General features: G+C 41.9%; 2 protein-coding genes and 2 pseudogenes across 2 annotated transcripts in view; all 4 read left to right on the top strand.

Annotated features, from left to right (window-relative positions):
• The window catches only part of LOC102771734, a 14,240-nt pseudogene extending 4,355 nt beyond the window's left edge, over positions 1-9,885 (top strand).
• The window catches only part of LOC102771161 (angiogenin-like), a 58,521-nt gene that overhangs the window by 4,352 nt on the left and 33,590 nt on the right, over positions 1-20,579 (top strand). The gene's annotated exons all lie outside the window — the stretch shown is intronic.
• LOC107183723 lies at positions 2,309-2,906 on the top strand (annotated as a pseudogene).
• LOC107183724 (epididymal secretory protein E3-beta-like) lies at positions 15,266-16,326 on the top strand. Its single transcript, XM_015566462.1, has 2 exons — positions 15,266-15,298; positions 15,883-16,326. Exons 1-2 carry the CDS (start codon positions 15,266-15,268, stop codon positions 16,324-16,326), a joined length of 477 nt encoding a protein of 158 aa, XP_015421948.1.

The raw sequence follows: 20,579 nt of genomic DNA, 5'->3' as shown, positions 1-20,579 counted from the left end.
TCCAACCGATGCCAGACAGTCCAGTTTCTCCCCGTATGAGTGTGGGTCCCCAGAGACTCACCCGGAACTGGAGTTCAGAGCAGTCGGGAGCTTGAGACTTTCTCCCAATTGAAAAAGAAAACCACGTCCTCAGTTGCCCGCCCTTTCCATGTGCCTCGCATCCTCAATTGCCAGCCCTTTCCGTGTGCACCTCCATACCTTTGCACTTTACTTCCACACCTCCTCTGAGTCTCAGTGTACTTTTCTCTTTCCTTCTAGGTGTAGAATTTCCACTGATCCAGCCTTCCTGTGGTTCTGGATGATGTCCGTTTTGTCTTTTAGTTTTATTTTTGAAGTGGTTGTGCGAGGCAGCAATTTCCAGTGTTCACCTATGCCGCCATCTTGGTTTTTCCCCGACATGACAGTTTTTGAAGCTTCTGAATGTTCTTTAAATTTTTCTCCAAAGAACTAAAGATATTTTCAGAAACTACCTGCTTCAAACACCAAATAGTTTTCAGTTCTCAAATCCTCACATTTCTTAGCATATAAAGTTTTAAAAGTTCATAAGAAATTTGTTTTCTATTTCTTGTAATCTATACTTATTTAATTCTATTTTAATAGCTATTATTGAGATAAAATCATACTCTAGGAAGAAGCATTATATTTACTTTATTGGTTTATTTGAGTGTCTGTGATACACTGCTCCTGGGAAGTGTGAGTTCTACACTTTAGACTGAAAATTCTTGACAGAAGATGGTAACAATTCTCTTCCTTATTCTGTTTCTTTCTTAATTATTTATTTAATTTTTTAATCCTCAACCCAGGATATTTCTCCATTGATTTTTAGAGAGAGTGGAAGAGAGAGGAAAAGACAGAGAAGTACTGATGCGAGAGAAACACATTTAATGATTGGCTGCTGTAGGAGCCCCAACCAGGGCTCTGGTCAGGGAGGAGCCTTCAATTTAGGGACATGCCCTTGACGTGAATCAAAGAGTTCTTTGGTCCACAGGCTGACACTCTATTCACTGAGCCAAACTGGCTAGGGCATATTCTTCTTTTCAGGAAGATGTTAAGAAATCATTATAGCCAATTACAAGGACTTTATCTTGAGGAAAATTTCTGAAGAGGTTTTCTTTGTTGTTGTTGTTTTTATCACATAGTAACATCATATGCCTGTTGTTTAAGTGCATGTACATTTATAGAGAAACTAGAAAATATTCTCTGAGAATAATCCACATTGTTCCTAAGAATAAGCTTGAATTCCTCTTTCTGCAGTCTTCTGTAAAAGTTGCCCCCAGACCCACTTCCAAGAATTGTATGATTCTTCCATGCTTCTCTCAGTTTTTTTTTCTAAATAGTACATAATAATTCTACCTTTAGCTACAAACCAACTAATACTTGGGGAATTAGGTCTGTGCCCTTTCACCTCAGGACAAAATTACTAACAATTGCTTTCCTTATAGCCAGCTGGTTTATTAATTTGAATACATGGAATCCTGACTTTAACAATCCTCTGATTCACCCTTTTCTGGGTTTAGGGTTCACTAGAAGTTCCTCTTTTACCTCTTAAGTCAGTATAGCTCATTTGGTTGACCATAATCCTATGCACCAAAAGGTCTCTGGTTTTATTTCTGGTCAGATCAAAGCCCTGGTGTTGGTTTGATCTCTTGTCTGGGTGCCAATATGAGGCAAACAATAAGATGTTTCTCTCACATATCAATGTTTCTCTCTCCTTCTCACAGGCTCTCTCTCTCTCTCTCTCTCTCTCTCCCTCTCTCTCTCTCTCTCTCTCTCCCCCTTTCCCTCTGCCTTCCTTTCTGTCTAAAATCAAATAAACATATTTTTTCAAAGTCCATCTTTTTGATAGGTCTCCTATCTTATTGTCTCGTCTCAGTGAACTGGAGCTCCTATTCCTTAACCATGCATGCTATATCTCCTTTTAGATAGACTTGGGTATGCCTTAACGGTCTCTGTGTGCCAGGACCTATCACAGTGCCTTATACCCAGAGGAGCTTATGTAATATTTGTTATTCAATTAATTAATAAATGAATTAGAGTGTGAATGGATATTGCAATGCTATGACTGATAGAAAGGTAAGTACTCAGTGAGTCCTAAGGGATAGGAAAGAATGTTTGGGGCTGGAAGTTGTGTTCAGGAAATTTTAGATTGATTTTCCAAAGGAATGGCTTGATAAGAAATGTGAGATTAATGAGGAAAAGAAAATATGCAATTTAGGTAACTGAGGGTACTTGACTCCTAATGCCTGTACTTTTAGCCTAATTTGCCCCATCATACCTTCTGCCCTTGGCAGGAGCCTTTGTTGTAGAGATGATGATGGCCCTGAGTCCCCTGTTGCTGGTCTTCATGCTGGGTCTGAGTCTGACCCCACTGATCCTGGCTCAGAATGATCACAGGTACAGACTCTTCCTGGCCCAGCACTATGATGCCAATCCAAGTGGACACAATGACAGATACTGTGAAACCATGATGAGGAGATGAGGCCTAACTTCACTCTTCAAAGACACCAGTAACAACATCAAGGTCATCTGTGAAGTTGAGAATGGAATGCCTTACAGAAAAAAAAATTAGAATAAACAGGTCTCTTTTCCAGGTCACTACTTGCAGATATAAAGAGGGTCCCCCTGGCCTCCCTGCCAGTACAGAGCCACATCAGGGTCCAGAGGCATAGTTGTTGCCTGTGAACAAGGCTAGCCTGTCCCTTTGATGAGTCCTTTTACCGTCCATAACCAGCAAGACCCTAACCCAGAGTTGGTTCTGATCTCCATTCCTGGCATTTTCCCTTCACACTCCACAACAGTGGTGACTACATTCATTGCCAGGGGCCCAGAAAATGAGCTGCATGGATCTTTTGTTTTCTGTTTTACAATATGTTAATAAATAAAAATGTCTCTGAAATCAGTAAGAATCAAAGTCTTCTCATCAATTCTTGGCCTATTGATTTCCCCCCATTTTCTCTACTCAGCTGCCCCCAGAGGGGATGGCATGGAATACAAATGCCCTTTTCCCTATCAGTTAGTGCCTTCTTAGGCAATAGGAAGGTAGACTTCCCCTTCCTGTTAGTGGAAGGATAGATGTTAAATTTATCTTACAGAGAGAGCTGGGAAAATGCAGGGCTCATGGCTGCTAAGCAACATTTTCATGAGAGGCAAATTGTTCTTGCTTTCAATATTACTTTTACACCTTTAAACTTTGAGAAGTAGTGTTTAAAACTAAATACCAACAGATTAATTAAACTTTCTATCTACTTCCCTTTTAAACTCTCTCTCTCTCTCTCTCTCTCTCTCTCTCTCTCTCTCTCTCTCTCTCTCTCTCTCTCTCTCTCTCTCTCTCTCTCTCTCTCTCTCTCTCTCTCTCTCTCTCTCTCTCTCTCTCTCTCTCTCTCTTTCTCTCTCTCTCTCTCTCACACACACACACACACACACACATATGAACACCAAAGTTCACTCCTGGTACCGACCTCTTGTCTTAGGCAGGAGGTAATTTTGAGTTGCTTTGACTAGACTGCTCCAGAGTATTCTTCTGGTTATTTCATACAAAGATAAAAAATTTGATTACTTTCCGTTATTTTCTCCTGAATCTTTTACTTTATCAAAGGATGTCAAGCAACTGTGAGGTCTTTGTGAATTTATAGAAAGATTCCAAGCTTATCCCTTATTCTTCTTCATCTAGATTTGTTTTCAATTAAACACATACTTAGGTGAATAGACACTTTCTTTATAAAATATATTAATCAATTCACAGATTTAATAGTTAAATTCCCCTTACCTAATTTCTGTCAACAGGTGCCTGAATATTTTATTTATAAAGTGTTTGTTAGTAAATTAAAGTTGTGAATCACTAGTTTTGCTCTCTTGTGAATATATGACTGTAGTGTTCACAGGATTCACAATGGTGCCCTCTCCTGCTACCTACATTGCCCTGAAATGGGCCAAAAGCCTTGCTTCTTCAATACCCAGGTTATAGATCAGTGTTCAGGTGCCACCTGGGAGAGCCCAGACTTACTGAAAGTATTTAAATTTATGGCAGAAGAAATGGAGAAGTAAATTACTGGTGCACACTCAGCACATGAATCTCTCTGCCTTGAGTGAACCTATTTCAAACTTGATATCACTGTCATTTCCTAAGAAAGTAGGAAAAAGAGTTTTCCAAACCTCTCTTAATAGAAAATTTGCCTTATTGTAAAATCCCAAAAACCCCTTAGGAAGTCAGAAAGGTCCAAGTTTTGGTAGAATATTTGGAATCTTTTCTCAGGTTCTCCAACTAGTACTTTCACCTTGATATGATGCAAGATGACTTCCATAGAGATCAGTGACCTACTCTAGGCCTTGATAGGGAAGGCCACAAGTATGGACCATTATTATATTGAGTGTGTCATAGCTGTGAAAACACATATATTTTCCAAACATTTGCTTAGAGTGTTATCATTGATTCTCTGTTCTGGTGTTAGGGCAAATTACTTTCCTAGGAAATCACATGGCAATGGGATGGGGCTGCTTGCTGACCTGCTGATGGAACTAGCAGCTGGGTAGCCAAGCCTAACACTTTTTGATCTGGGTCTCTTGTTCTCTCACAACCTAAAGCTGCTGAAAATGAAGTGTCATGTGACAGGAAAGTCAGTTTTTATCTCAAGTAAATCATTTAAGGAATTGAAATCCTGGTCAACTTTGCAAGGAAAAGAAAACAAAAACCTCAAAATGCCTAAGCCCTTTGAAGATGGTGATATGCGAGGAAGAAAATTCCACTCAATGTGAAGAGGAAATTTTTCTGTAGGAACACAACATAAATTCTAGTAGCTTAGATATTTCAACTTAAAAACAGCCTTCTAATTTAGAAGGAATACAGGTACTCTACACAATAAGGGAGAGGGGAATAATAATATACACAATGTAGTGTAGTCATTCATTACTTTATCCAGATTGAAGGACTAAAGGAAACCAAGAAAAATGGAAATTGCAAAAATGACTATTGCCAACACTTACTGAGGACTTACCATGTGCCTGACATTATGATAAGCACTTAAAATTTATTTTATCATTTATTCCTCATAACATCCCTAAGATGTAGGTATTATTATACTCACTTACATATGAGGAATAATGGGGAAAGGGGTTAAGTAATCTTCCCAAGATCATATAGTTAAAGTGGCAGGGCTAGTTCTTTGGGATCACAGTGTCAAAAGAATTTCTTATTGAGAATCAAGGTGGTAGAGTGGAGAAAGCCTTTGGGGCAAGCTCTGACCAAAAAGTATGTGTTGGGATGATTTGGGGATCATTTCATTTTCTGTTGTAGCTCTGGTACTGAGATACACCCATTGATGGCTACATTGGACTTCTGTTTGTGTGGAGAGCCGCTATAGGTTTAACCCTCCAACTGACCTGTTGGCAAAGTCACAAACAAGTCCCAGCTTAGAGGGTACAGTCCTCTTAAGTATAATTAAGCTTGACCTTATGACCTCCCTAGATCTTATCTGGGAAGCTAATGGGCTGAGGGAAGTGCAGCAAGAACAAGAACAAAAACAAGTGAAACTCACAAGAACAGTGTAACTATGGAAACCACTACCTTGTTTACCTCTGACTATATAATAAAGGCTCAGCTTGCCTCGGGATCTTTCTCTGTGGCCTCAGCCAGGCACAGGAAGATCCACGGAGACTAAAGAGAGCTAGAGAGTTCTGAATGCTGCCGCCGTGTAAAACATTCTTCGTCGACTCCGTCCACACCTTTGGGAACCCCTGGACCAGTGGGGCAGGACCCCGGCATATGGCACCCATACAGGCCTAACAGGATTCCCCTAGGTAAGGACCCCCACACTCGGGATGGATAGGACTCCACCAGGGTACTGCAGATCCCCCTTTAGAGGATAAGTAGGGTAAGAAGGTGCATACTTACAAAACTTAGATTGAGAAGATGTACCATACTGAGTATAAAGGGATGGGACTCTGTATTGATCTTTAAACACATACGCTTGCTAGCAGAGGAGTTAAGGTTACTCCCAGTCAGATGGAATGTTTTATACAAGAAGTATGTCCATGCTTTTCTGAGGAAGGAAAGGTGCCGGAAAGGTAAATGTAGAGGCATGGGAGAAGGTAGGCCCAAGGAGCCTTATCCCTAACCCCACTGCAGCCTTTCCACCCCGGGAAAGTGCAGGATTGGCAAGCTCTCCCTGGGGTGATAGATCAGGACTCAGGTAATAGCGGAAAGTGCCAATCCTACTCTTAAAATGGATACAAGAGAGCATTTGGGGTTTTTCTTTTTAATGCCTGCTTTAGATTGAGTAAATGCATTTTACTTAGTTTTAACACATCAAAGTTATCTCTTGACACAAAAAGAAAAAACTGACAATTCCATAAATATAAACCTTTTCTAATAAAACAAAAAAAGGGGAGAAGAATGTTATATGTTAATTTAAAAAAAAATACAATGCAGAGGGTTGTACAGCAGCCAAAGGGCATCGAGCCTCCTGTACAATAGCATAGCCTCCACCGACTTAGCCCAGTGGAAGGATGCAAACCAGCCAAGAGTTTTACCAGATCTAGTAATGACGTGGGGAAGAGGTTGTGTTTTGTATCTTTCCAGAAGGAGCAGTGCAGCAAATTTGGGTACCAGAGCATTACGAGTTCTGAATGCTGTCTCCTTGTAAAACATTCTTCGTTGACTCCGTCCACACCGTTGGAAACTCCTGGCCCAATGAGGCTGGACCCCGGCATGTTGGCAAATATTTGTTGATGTCTTGTTAAATCATTTGGTTATTGTGGCTGAGGCTGTAGGTTTGCTCTTGCATGAATAGTTTAGGTCTTCTCTGTAGCCAGTTATCTTTCTAAATCATATGTTGGTCACAAAGAAGCATAATGAGAAAAAGTTAGACAAAACCATGCAAAATCAGAAGTGCAAGATTAACCATGCAAGATTAGAATTGGGGAAAATAACCCAAAGTACATTGTTATGATGAAGCTATTACCCAAGTGCTAAGTGTGCCTTCAGAAATTCTATCCATTAGTCTGAGGATGAGGAGTTAATCAAGCATCATGTCTCCCTGTTACTCTTCTTCCCACAACTGTTCCCTTCTCTCTCTTCCTAAGTCCATATCTCATATCTATAGCTGTAGTCACTGAAATGTGACCTAAAGCTTTCTATCTTTTTGTATACAAGCAAAAGGTGGCTATGACTATAGGAGATAGCATTTTAAAGAATGAAGTTATGTTTGAAACTGGTATGCAGGTCCCTAATCAGATGTTTCGGTCACCCAGACAGTGTGACCTGCCATCATGAAGCGTCTTTGAAAAGAAAAAACAGTAGTACCCATATGCAACAAACCAGGACTTCAGCTAAGACCAGGTTTGGACTGCATATGTACAAATGAGCCTGTATGACCCTCAAAAAACTGTCCTTTCTGTTTTGGGTTGTTCACTTCCTGTTGAGTCAGAGATTAGTTTTATTTGCTCTAGTCCAGCGATTTTCAACTGGAATTTTCATTCTTGGTATGCTCAAGAATTTTTAAAATGTGCAATACCTAACTATTTAGTCAGGAGTACTGACTAATTTCCCCTTAGATTGTCAAATTAAAAAATAACAACCAACACAATAGCTGCCTGGTGTGAATAAATCAAAATTATACCTATTTATTTGGTTAGATTGACAAATAATATATTTTTGGTGTGCTGCAGAATTTAAAAATTAGTTTATGTGTGCCCTGACATGAAAAAGGTTGAAAATTGCTGCTCTAGTGAATCAGTCCCCTGCCATTGCCATGGTCAAGGAGATTCACAGTTCATGCCAATCCCAGGAGTGACCCTCAGATGGCAGCATCTAGCTAGTTGGTGTTGGTGAGCAATTCCCACTTCCACTCTTACCCTATTCCACCCCTGATTAAACTCCATTGCCAGAGAGAAGCAACTCTGAACATAAATGTCTTGAATATCCTGAATATTTGCAGAGTGGAAAGAGAGAGGGAGTAGAAGATGTGCTAAAAGCACTAATTTTAGAGTCAGATAGGTCTGGGTTCCTTCCTGTCCCCAGTCAACAGAAGCAATGTTCTGACACTATATGGCAATGCTTTCTTTGTTGTGGCTCTGAAGATTTTTGTTTAGTGTTTGTGTTGTTTTTCATCTCTATTAACATATGTTTGTTTTCCACTGCCAAAAGTGCCAACAAAATGATTCTGCAACAGCAAGGATACATGCATGATGATGCAATATATCACCAAAGCCTAGTTTTTGGTTGTGCATAGAAACAGCAAGGAAAAAAGATAGTACAAGTCCTCTTTTGTGGCGATTGTGCTGTTGAGATTTATTTTTAAAATTTCCTTTATCGGTCAGTTCCACAAGCCATTTCGTTTCATTTGCCCACTAGTTCCCTCCTTTGGTTTATTAGTTCACTGAACCAATATATACTATCTTCAGAGCACTTTGACTGGGTACTCTTTTTTAAAAAAGTAGATTAGCAAGATTTTCAAAAAGACTTGATTTTCATACCATTAAAAGAATGCCAACTGGTTGAAAAAGGTGAAGGAATTAAGAAGTATAAATGGCCAGTTTTAAAAATAGCCATGGAGATGCCAAGTCAGCATACGAAAAATACAGTCAATAGTATTGTAATAACGATGTACGGTGTCAGATGGATGCTAGACTTATGTGGTGATCACTTCTTAAGCTATAGAAATCACTTTGTAGTACACCTGAAACTATAAATGTCAACTGTAATTGAAATTTTTTAATTTAAAAAGAATAGACACATGAAAGGAAAGGCTAACCTTAAACGTTACTCCATCCTTTTTTTCCAACACCTTCCTCAATTCCCAGATGTCAGGAATTAAAATAAGGTCACAGGCTCTCACTGGATTTCCTTCTATCCAAACCTTTGGGAATCAGAGTCTCCAGGGACAAAACACTCTCCAAAGATCACATGACTAGAGAATTTCCTCAAGAGACAGACAACTCCAGTGTCATTTAGATCTGCCTTTTCTCCCTTTTCACACCCTGACCATACAGGACATATACACCTGGCCTTCCACCTGTTCAGTCTCTACCTTGAATCATTGTACCCCAGCTACATCACCGTCTCTCTATAAAAGAGAAAAGCTCTTGCTTTCAGAGAAGATCATGTTTGCAAACTTTTTACTCTTTGGGAAGCAGTGATGAGAAAAGTTGTGAGTAGAGGAGTGGGGAGGGAAGAGTAGATTATAGAGTTGACAAATATCAGCTTACCATTCTTAACACCTCTCTCTGGTGCCCATTTGTTACTTTCCTTTCTCATTTCCCTTGGTTTCTCTCTATGCACCTTCAACGTAGTGATGGCTCTCCAGAAGACCCTTTCATTGCTTCTGCTGTTGTTGCTGACCCTGCTGGGTTTGGGGTTCGTGCAGTCCTCCTATGGCCAGTTCATGTACTAACCATTACAGCAACAACACGTGGACTCTATACAGAGAGGTGGCACCAGCTTATACCACAACACAATGATGCAGAGACAGGGGATGACTAGGCCTAGGTGCAAGCAATTCAACACCTTCATACACGAAAAAATTGGGACCATTAATCACATCTGCAGCACCCCCACTATCCAATGCAGGAATGGCAAGGAGACCTGCCATGCTGGTGTAGTAAGAGTCACAGACTGCAGGCTTACAGGAAGTTCCCGGCTAAACTGCAGATATCAGGGCAGGGGCAGCTCTAGGCATGTTGTCATCATTTGTGAGGGTAACCCCCAGGTGTCTGTGCACTTTGACAGATAGATACTACCCTGAAGGGGTTATGGCCCTGTGGTTGACCTTCTACTTATTCCTTGAATAGCAATGAGTAATGCATTTGAGCTCTCTCAGGCTCTGCCTCCTCTGCTTATGTCTATTTCCTTTTCTCTATATAATCCATTTTGTTAAATGCATCAAAAAGTAATAGAGACATCCTAATAATAGACAAACATGGTAATTGGCCATACCTTCACTACACCTCCCATGGGCTAATCAGTGTGATATGCAAATTAACGCCAACAAAGATGGCGGCTAATTTGCATATACCGGCTGGGAGCGAAGACTGAAGACACCATAGAAGGAAGCCAAGCAGTGGAGCCAAGGTAGCAGAGATGGGTGGGAAAGAAGTGGTAGAGACAGGTGGGGTAGCAGCGGCAAAGATGGGCGGGGTAGCAGTGGCAGAGAGGGGCTGGGTAGCAGCGGCAGAGAAGGGCAGGGTAGGAGTGGCAGAGACGGGTGGGGTAGCAGTGCGAGAGACAGGCAGGTAGGAGTGGCAGAGATGGTCAGGGTAAGAGCTGCAGAGACGGGCAGGGTAAGAGCAGCAGAGATGGGAGCGAAGCCCTATTCTTGCAGGAATCTTCCTGCAACAGGCTTCTAGTCTACATTAATAAAAGAAAAATATGTAAATTGACCATACCTCCACGATGACCCACAACCAATTAGGAGGGAATATGCAAAATAGTGCGACAAAGATGGCAGCTTCCACAGATCCATCCAGAGTGGGTTGGAGGCTTAAGTCATCCCCGGTGATGGAGGAAGCCAAGCTTCCTGCCTGCCTTGGCCAGCTGCCGAAGCAGGGACCTGTGGGTGGCGGCCAAGAAGCAGGCGGAGTGAGCAGGAGGCTTGGGTCCCCCCGGTGATGTAGGAAGCTTGGCTTCCTCTGTTGTTGGGGGTGACTCAAGCTTCCCACCTGCCCCGGCTGGCTGCTGACAGAGGAGCCTGTGGATAGTGGCCACAGAGTCGGCCTGAGCACACAGGATGCTTGGGTCACCCAAGCCAGCCGCCCCTAGGCTGGGCATACCATAATCAGGGTGAAGGTCCCCACTGGGGGTTGTGGCCAGCCTGAAAATGGCCCTCAGGCCCTTACCCAGGCTGGCCAGGCCCCCCCCTCAGCAGGGACCCCCATCCTGAAGGGGGTGTGGCCAGCCTGAAAATGGCTCTCAGCCCCTTACCCAGGTTGGCCATGCCCCCATGGGGTGAGGGTCCCCACTGGGGGGTGTGGCCATCCTGAAAACAACCATAAGCCCCTCAACCAGGCTGGCCAGGCAACCCAGCAGGGACCCCCATCCTGAAGGGGGTGTGGCCAGCCTGAAAACAGCCCTCAGCCCCTCACTCAGACTGGCCACACACCCCGAGTGGGGACCATCATCTCATGGGGGCATGGAAGGCCTGCAAACTGCCCTAGCCTCTTGCCCAGTCCAACACCATCCCCAGTAGGGACCGCACCCCAATGGGGGAGTGGCCAGCCTTCAAACCACGATAGGCCCCTTACCCAGGCCACCCCCAAAGGGAACTCCCACCCTGACATGGGACACCCTTCAAGGCAAACCAGCTGGCCCCTACCCGTGCACCAGGCCTCTATCTATACTAATTAAAGGGTAATATGCTAATTAGACTGGAGACCTTCAAGACAGTAGGGACCGCACCCCAATGGGGGAGTGGCCAGCCTTCAAACCACGATAGGCCCCTTACCCAGGCCACCCCCAAAGGGAACCCCCCCCCTGACATGGGACACCCTTCAAGGCAAACCAGCTGGCCCCTACCCGTGCACCAGGCCTCTATCTATACTAATTAAAGGGTAATATGCTAATTAGACTGGAGACCTTCCAGAAGACCTTCCTGATGTTCTTCTGGACAAAACCATGGTGGTGGGGCTTAGGTAAAGGTGGTTAGGGGCCAAGAGGGGAGGGAAGTTGTGGGTGATTAGGCCAGGATGGGATGGCAGTTTGGTGATCAGGGTGGTGGTGGAGGACAGGTGGGGATGAGCAGGCTGGCAGAGGGGGCAATTAGGGGTGATTAGGCTGGAGTAGGGGCAGTTGGGGGCGGATGGCTGGGGGGCACTAGATACTGCAAGCAGGTCTGATGGCAGCTAGATGGCTTGGCTTCCTGGCCCTATGGGGCACATGAAGATTCAATCATAAAATTCCAGCAACGGTAGTCAGTTACCATTCTTGTTGTATTTATGCAAACAATCAGACCAAATTGAATACAGTAAATAAATTAGTATTTTAATAAACAGAGGGATAATTTTAAGGAGAAAAGCTCTATTTCAATAGAGGTTATTAAATCTGAAATGTTTTCTTTCCCTCCCATCAGATCATTTGTTAGTTTGTCTCTGCCAGGTCATGAGCGGTTAGAAGGCAGCAGTCCCAGATTTTGAGAGAGATGTCTGACTGTCGGTTTAGGCCCAATCTGGGGATTGGGTCTAAACCGACAGTCAGATATCGACAGACAGCAGGGATCTCTTGGCTCTCAGAGAAAACGCCATCCCTCCTCCGCATAAGCAGCTACAGAAGAAATTCAACATCCATTTTCCCTGAAAGAATTTAGAGCCAGAATCCTTGAGGGTGACTGTCGGTTTAGGCCCAATCTGGGGATTGGGTCTAAACCGACAGTCAGATATCGCCTGAGGGGTCCCAGATTGGAGAGGGCACAGGCTGGTCTGAAGGACGCCCCCCCAAGCACCCTCCCATGCACAAATTTTGTGTACTGGGCCACTAGTAAACCTAAAATGGAACTGGGTTTTTCTGTAATAAAAATTTCTATGAACTCTTCTGTTTCCTTTTATAATACTGGTCAGCTTAGCTCTCTCAGATCCTATCCTCTGGAATGTAGTCATTATATGCCTCTACAGATTCTCGTGACTCTTCCAGACCCTGAACTACCCATCTCACCAGCTTGCATGGAAACCCAATCTAGGAAAGCTGAAATACATAACCAATCTTTTTTCAAGTTCTTACAGGCTTTACAGTCTACCCAGAAAGCAGTCCAGAAGCACATCCAAGATACTCTGCCTGTATCCGGTTCATCCCTTCCAATACTGGCTACTAATCCAGGACTTTTTCTACTTCATTATAAGAAGTTTTTTGAAGGTATCATCTTTTTGACATTCTCAAAAGTCAGCAGTTGAGGAAGCATTAAAATTATGGAAGTATAAACTGGCAAAATGAGACTTCATTTTGTACAATTGTCTATATAATTTGCAACCTTGTTATGTTTGGGTCTAATAAGACTATGACATGACACAAAGAACTTTCTTTTTCTCTTTCAAACTTTTGAATCATTGTAGTAATTAGAGTATTAACCATGTACTAGATCATTAAGATTCATTCACTCTTTCTGATTTGAAAGGTTTTTCATGTTTTCCTTTTAATAAAGAACTCAAACTACAGATATCTGTGAATATGGTGCTATGATATTTACATGGAGATTTTTTTCTTCTATCCTCTTTTAATTCTTTTCTAGCTTTTAACATGAACCAACACCTTAATACCCTCATAAACTGGTTCATGATTAAAACCTGTTGGATCAATGACCAGGACACAGAAACATTTGTGTCATTTACTAAAGACAATTCTCACACCACTCCCTTTCCCCTTCGATTATTTTGAAACCAATTAGGGACCAGATATATGAAGACACCAGCAGCTAAACTGGGAAGTATGCATGTGAGTGTGTGGGGGGGGGGTGGGGAAGAGGGGTGAGCATGGAAGGACCAAATGAAAAATATTTGAATTACAGCAAATATCCATTGTCTATATTTAAGGTGTGCAATCTTATAAACAGGCCCACTGACTTTATTCAGCAAATAATTAATTCTATCAAGCTTATAGTCCGCAGGGGTCAATATAACTCCCTTCCCATCAATGACCCAAAAGAGTCAATGATTTAACACATGTACATAAAACCAGCGGAGAATGTGCTGGGCTGCATATCTGGCGCTTTGACCAGCCGGGTTGCAAGAATCACTACAATCAAGCTAATTAATGTATCTGTTAACTCACATGGTTACCAAAAGTTACTCCATTTTGGACTTTTTCACCTCCATTCTTTTCAACACTACTGAACATCATAGCTTAGACCAGGCAGTTTCTACTGAATGCATATTGCTTTCACATCATTATAAAATCAAAAAAACATAAACATGAAAAATCATGAATAAAATTGTGAGTCATTTTTGTTAAGCCATGACACCAAACAAAAACTTAATAAATAACTAAATTTCAGTTTCAGCCTCTACCAGAGATGGAATTGTAAAACACTTATATCTTTGTGGTTTTTGCAAATAAATACGCTGTAATCCTGTAGTCGGCACTGCAGTTCTGCCTTTGCTTCGGCAGGGTGCTGTAACTGTAGTCTCTGGCCAGCTTAATAAAGGCTCCTAAATCTTGATCTGAGTCCCTGGTGGTCTTCTCTGCGGGTTGCCCCATAACACCACCCTCTTTCTACCTATAAAAACTTTCCATTTTGTACAACTCACCAAAGCACCTTTCTAGTTGCTAGATGGCATGCTGCCCAATTCCTGAATTGCTTAACACAGCCAATTAGATCTTCAAACTTACTTGGCTGAATTTTGTTCTTTAACTCCTGCCCCCTTTGTACCTAGAAAACTGTCTCTGATGTAGGACCCCTTTGCTCCAGGTTTTTCTCAGAGTGACCACCAGTGTTCTAGATGAGGAGATAAACAGGTGCACAGAGTAAGGCTGTCCCCCCTTCCCCCTCCACCACTGCCAATCAGTTGGAACACTGCACCTCCCACATCTATTCCTTTCTTCACTGCCTCAGACTTCTTAGCTCTAAGAAAAGGGAAAGGCCACTGACTCTGCTCTTTAGATTCACACACTATTATCTATGGACCTGTGAAGGTGAGTATGAAATCTGAATAAGGAAAGTTAGAGTTAGAAGGGTTGTTAGTGAGCATGGCTGGGGGAAAGGCCCAGGAACACTGGAAGGGGCTTGCTTGACCTTCTAGGTGGTAGAGTTGAGAATGCAGTGATCTAATTTGTAAGAAGCAAAGACCTGAATTTAACTCAGCATTAATCTTACTAATTCGCACCTCTTTTCCTCCCCAATATTTTTAAGCATAATACATTGAAGCAGCTTAAATCTTGGTCGTCTCCTCCTGTTTAGGCCATTTGAGCTAGGGATAGGGTGCCACAAATAAGAACATGCCTATCCCTTATTCTGTGCCTGTCAGAGCACTGGAGACCCTCAAAAGTGCTCTCATGCAAATCCCATTAGACTCTCACAGTTCAGTAAAGGAGCTACTATTAGGTTCATTTGAGGACACCAATTCTGATATATTGAGAATCAGGTTAGATCTTCTGTAGGGCCAGGTTAACTCCTTGTGCTAACTGAGGACAGAGACCTGGTTTAAAGGGGAGACTTTTTCAAACATCTCTAGGGCCTGATTTTGACCAGAGTAGCTCCTGTGATGGCAGTGTCAATATTGGTACTTGGTTGCTTAGAATCCTATTTCAAAACTTTATGATGGTATTCTTAATGGCAAATCAAGATCATTCAGCATGATCATAATTAAGAAAATGGCCTCCGAGAAGGCAAGTGGGCAGTCAGAAGTGCTACCATGTTTCAGGCAGACATTGGGGAAGTGCTATGAGGAAGTCAAGATGAGCTAAGCACCAATTGCAGTCAGATTTGATTGCAGTCTGGGATTTCAGGTTTCCAAAGCCTTCCTGCTTGCAAAATGTTTCCCAAGTCTACTCATTTTCTACCTTCCCTTAAAGGGTGACAACCTTTTCTACTTCACATACATAAAACTTAAAGTCCCATTCTCTTTCAGACACACTCTTTTATAAGAACCCATCTGGACTATAAAACAGAGCTAGCTAGAGTGCTCCTTGTTTTGGGTGAAGAGAAGGTGTTTGGAATTCTCAAAATAAACTTCATCTAATTTTTACAATTTCGTGCTTGTCTCACTCAGGCTCTAGCATATTTTCAGTCCTTATAAATTTAATTATCTAATGAGATTTATCATCTTCTAGTCTGGAACCAAATGGTAAAATTGAGCCTAAGTATGTACATTGGCAGGGAACAGAATTTTAAGGTGGAGCTCAGCTCAGGGCAGTGTTGCAGTTATGTTTTCCTCTCTTCCATGTAGACCAACAGGTGATCCTGGTGACAGAAGTCATTCTCTCTAAAGGTCCTAGGTCCTCTCTTGTTCCTGCTGTTCCCCTTATGTGGGCTCCATGTACACAGCCAGAACATTTCCTGGAGGGAATTCATGAAACAGCAACACCTGAGCACAAGCTGGAAATTCATTGAGTACAGATGCAATGATCTCATGAGAGAAAGAGAAGCTCCAAAAGACAGGAACTATCACCTCTTCATCTATACCTTCTGGCACAAAATTGAGCACATATGCATCAGGAACTGGAGAGATCGCTACAGAAATGTATACATATGGGCCCAATATCCCTTCAAAATAATAAAATGTTACTCGGTGAATAACAAAAAGTGTTACAAAGAGCACAGGAGCCACAGCTGTTTTACTCCTATTTTTATTTATAAATCTTTAAAGGTTCAGCTCACATGGCATCTCTTTTTACTATCCCAGGAATTTTCCTGATATTGATTTCTTACACCTACCCAAGCTGAATGATCCTCCTTTCACAATAAATTATATCATTCCAATGTGTGGACATTTATATATGTTATACTAGAGGCCCAGTGCATGAAACTCATGCAAGTACCATCCCAAGGCTTGGCCTGCAATCAAGGCCATCTTTTCTGGCTACATGCAGCCAGCCCCACACCCTGCCATCACCCATCCCTGGTTCCCGGTTCGCCATCAGGTGATCGGAACCTACTGGCTGTGGGAAAAAACCAAGAGGTCAACCATTCCTGCCTGCTCACTGGCCCTACCCCCACTGTGGGTTTCCCTCTGTGTTTGGGGTGACTGGTGGGGTGGAGGCCTTGGCCTGGCACCACCTGCGTCCCCCGCCACCCACCTCCAGTTCCCTGTTCACCACTGGGCAATCAGAGCCTGCCAGCCAGAGTTTGGAATTGAGAAGTGTTCAATGCACCTATGATAGTGACTGGTCGAGTGGTCATTCTGTTTGTTCTGCCATTAGGGTCAATTTGCATACTACCCTTTGCAAAGTGGTGGCTGCTCGGCCTACCCTGATGGGGGCCCTGGATCTGGGTGGGGGTCCCCAGTGGGGGACAGGGCCTGCTAAGGCAAGGGGCCGGTGATGGTTTCCAGGCTGGCCATGCCTCCAATAAGGGTGGGGTCCCTGTTGGATGATGGGGCCAGGCAGGGAAAAGGGCCATGGTCGCTCTGGCCTCTGGTTGTCCTGGTCATTCTGCTGTTTTGGTCCATGGGCTTTTATTATATAGGATGTGCAATTATATTGGTCCATGAGCTTTTATTATGTTAGTATAAGTATTAGAGGTGTGTGTGATATGGATTATGTTTGGATGTGATTTGTGCTGTGTGTAGTTTAAGGTGAGTGTTATATGTGAGTAATATGTTTATGTGTGTGATGAGAATGTAAATGTTTAAATACTAAGTTGAGGAAAAGTTGTGTGTTAGGCATTGATTGTGTCAACATGATGAATTTCATTCAGATTGGGAGTGTAGGGGTGGGCTGGCCTGATTTAGTGTAACATGTAGGATGGTCCTACCTCATAGTATGTGCTCAGTCTACATTGGTCTTCTTCCTTTCAAATCTTTGGCTTGGTACTTTCATTTGCACTTTGATAAAACCAACATCACTAGTGCCTATCAATCATTTCTTCTCCCTGGCTTCAGAAGATAGAGGTTTCTGATATAAAAATACAGTAGATTGTCATCTGTATGAGAGCTATAAGTTCTCAGGATTATGAAGAACCTTCTCCATCATCTCTAGAAAGACAGAGGTTCATACTGGACTCATTTATTAAGAATATCTCTAAGGCCTGGCATGTGTTACTCTGTGGTTGACCTTCAACCCATGAATTAGGAGGTCATGAGAAGATTCCCACTTAGGGCACATGCCACGGTTTCAGGCTTGATCCCCAGTAGGGGGCTTTCAGTGAGCAGCCAATGAACGATTATCATCATTGATGTTTCTATTTCACTCTTCTTCTCCCTTTCTCTCTCTCTCTCTCTCTCTCTAAAATCAATAAAAATAAATTTTTAAAAATATCTCTAAGGAGGCTAATGCAATTTAGCTGGATTAAGGCAGTAGTTTCTCAAGGAATAATACACTCTGTAGAAGATATTAGCACAATTGAGTTTATCTGATAATAATCATTTTCACTTGACTGAGGAATAGGTTGGGGTTGCCGAACTTTAAAATGCAACTCTTCTCAAGAATGAGGCTCAAGGCTTACATTTTGTTGGAGGGTAGAGCCAGGATGAAATGCTAAAGACACAGTAAGTATAGTTTACTGGAATTCTGTTTGCTAAGTGAGGAAGAAAGATACAGCATAAGAGAAATATTTGTTTCATATAATTTTGCCAAAGGTAGGTATGGGGAGAAGAAATACTAAACATTAAAATAGAGTATCCTGTGTATTTTTTTTAAAGTATTACATATGTCTCCTTTTCCCTCCATTGACCTCTCCCCAGCCACTCCTACCCCCAGTACATGCCCTCACACCCCTGCTGGCTGTGTCCATTGGTTTTGCTTATATGCTTGGATACAAGTTGTTTAGTTGATGTGTCACTGCCCCCCCTTCCCACCCTCCCCTGCCTTCCCTCTGAGGTTTGATGGTCTGGTTAATGCTTCTATGTCTCTGGATCCATTTTTTTTCATCAGTTTATGTTGTTCATTATATTCCACAAATGAGTGACATCATGTGATATTTATCTTTCTCAGACTGGCTTATTTCACTTATCATAATGCTCTTCATGTCCATCCATGGTGTTGTGAATGGTAAGAGTTCTTTCATTTTTACAGGAGTATAGTATTCCATTGTGTAGATATACCACAGTTTTTTAATGCACTCATCTCCTGATGGACACTTAGGCTGTTTCCAAATCTTAACTATTGTAAATTGTGCTAATATGAGCATAGGAGTGCATACATCCTTTATGATTGGTGTTTCTGAATTCTTGGGATATATTCCTAGGAATAGGATTACTGGTCAAATGGGAGTTTTATTTTTAATTTATGTGGAAACTCTATACTGCTTTCCACTGTGGCTGCACCATTCTGCATTCCCACAAGCATTGCACTAAGGTTTCTTTTTCTCCATATCCTCACCAGGACTTCTCATTTGTGGATTTGTTGATGATAGCCATTCTGACAGGTGTGAGATGGTGCCTCATTGTTGTTTGATTTGCATCTCCCAGATGATTAGTGACTTTGAACATGTCTTCATATGTCTCTTGACCTTCCGTATGTCCACTTTTGAAAAGTGTCTATTTAGGTCCTTTACCCAAGTTTGATTGAATTGTTTATCTACCTTTTGTTAAGATGTATGAGTTCCTATAAATTTTGGAGATTAAACCCTTATCCGAGATAACATTGGCAAATATGTTCTCCCATGCAGTGGGCTTTCTTGTTATTTTGTTGATGGTTTCTATTGCTGTGCAGAAGCTTTTTGTTTTGATGTAGTCCCATTTGTTTATTTTCTCCTTCATTTCCATTGTCATAGGATAATTGAGCATAATGGCTTGTGTCGATTTCTGGGCTCTTTATTCTGTTCCATTGCTTATATGTCTGTTATTGTGCCAGTAACAGGCAGTTTTGAGAACAGTTGCTTTGTAATGTAGCTTTATATCTGGTATTGTGATTCCTCCAACTTAGTTCTCCCTTTTCAGGATTGCTGCAGCTATTCTGGGTCTTTTTTTATTCCAAATTTATTTTTGGAGAGTTTGTTATAAGTCTGTGAAATATGCTATTGTTATTTTAATGGGGATTGCATTGAATCTATAGATTGCTTTGGCTAGTATGGACATTTTAATGATGTTGATTCTACCAATCCATGAACATGGTATATTCTTCCATCTTTTTTTTTTTTTTCAGCATCTTGTAAGTTTCTAAGTACAGGTCCTTTACCTCTTTGGTTAAATGTAAATGCTCAGGAGCTGGATTTTTAAAGACTTTCTTTCTTTCTTTTTTAAATATATACTTTATTGATTTTTTTACAGAGAGGAAGGGAGAGGGATAGAGAGTTAGAAATATCGATGGGAGAGAAATATCGATCAGCTGCCTCCTGCACACCTCCCACTGGGGATGTGCCCGCAACCAAGGTACATGCCCTTGACTGGAATTGAACCTGGGACCCTTCAGTCCACAGGGTCTATCCATTGAGCCAAACTGGTTAGGGCGGTAGCTTAATTTTCTTGATGCAATGGTATTGCTTTTTCAGTTTCTCTTTCTGTGAGTTCATTATTGATGTATAAAAAAGCCATAAATTTCTGGGTATGAATTTGTATCCTGCTACATTTGTAAAGTCTAGTAGTTTTTAATGGAGTCTTCAGGTTTTTCTATGTACAATATCATGTCATCTGCAAATAATGACAGTTTTACTTTGTATTTTCCAATTTGGATGCCTTTTAGTTCTTCTTTTTGTCTGATCACTATGGCTACCAGTTCCAGTACTATGTCAAACAGGAGTGGTGAAAGTGGGCATCCCTGTCTTGTTCCTGTTCTTAGGGGAACTGGTTTTAGTTTTTGCTCATTGAGTATGATGTTGGCTGTAGGTTTGTCATTTAAGGCTTTTATTATGTTGAGGTAAGATCCCTCTGTTCCCACTTGATAAAGGCTGAGAGTTTTTATCAAGAAAGGGTGTTGGATTTTGTCAAATGCTTTTTTCTGCATCAATTGATATGCCTATGTGATTTTTATCTCTCCTTTTTTTACGTGATGTATCATGTTTTATGATTTG

The sequence above is a fragment of the Myotis davidii genome, unplaced genomic scaffold (genome assembly GCF_000327345.1).
Source record: "Myotis davidii unplaced genomic scaffold, ASM32734v1 scaffold843, whole genome shotgun sequence".
Classification (NCBI taxonomy): Eukaryota; Metazoa; Chordata; class Mammalia; order Chiroptera; family Vespertilionidae; genus Myotis; species Myotis davidii.
This window is presented reverse-complemented; position numbering and strand designations above follow the sequence as displayed.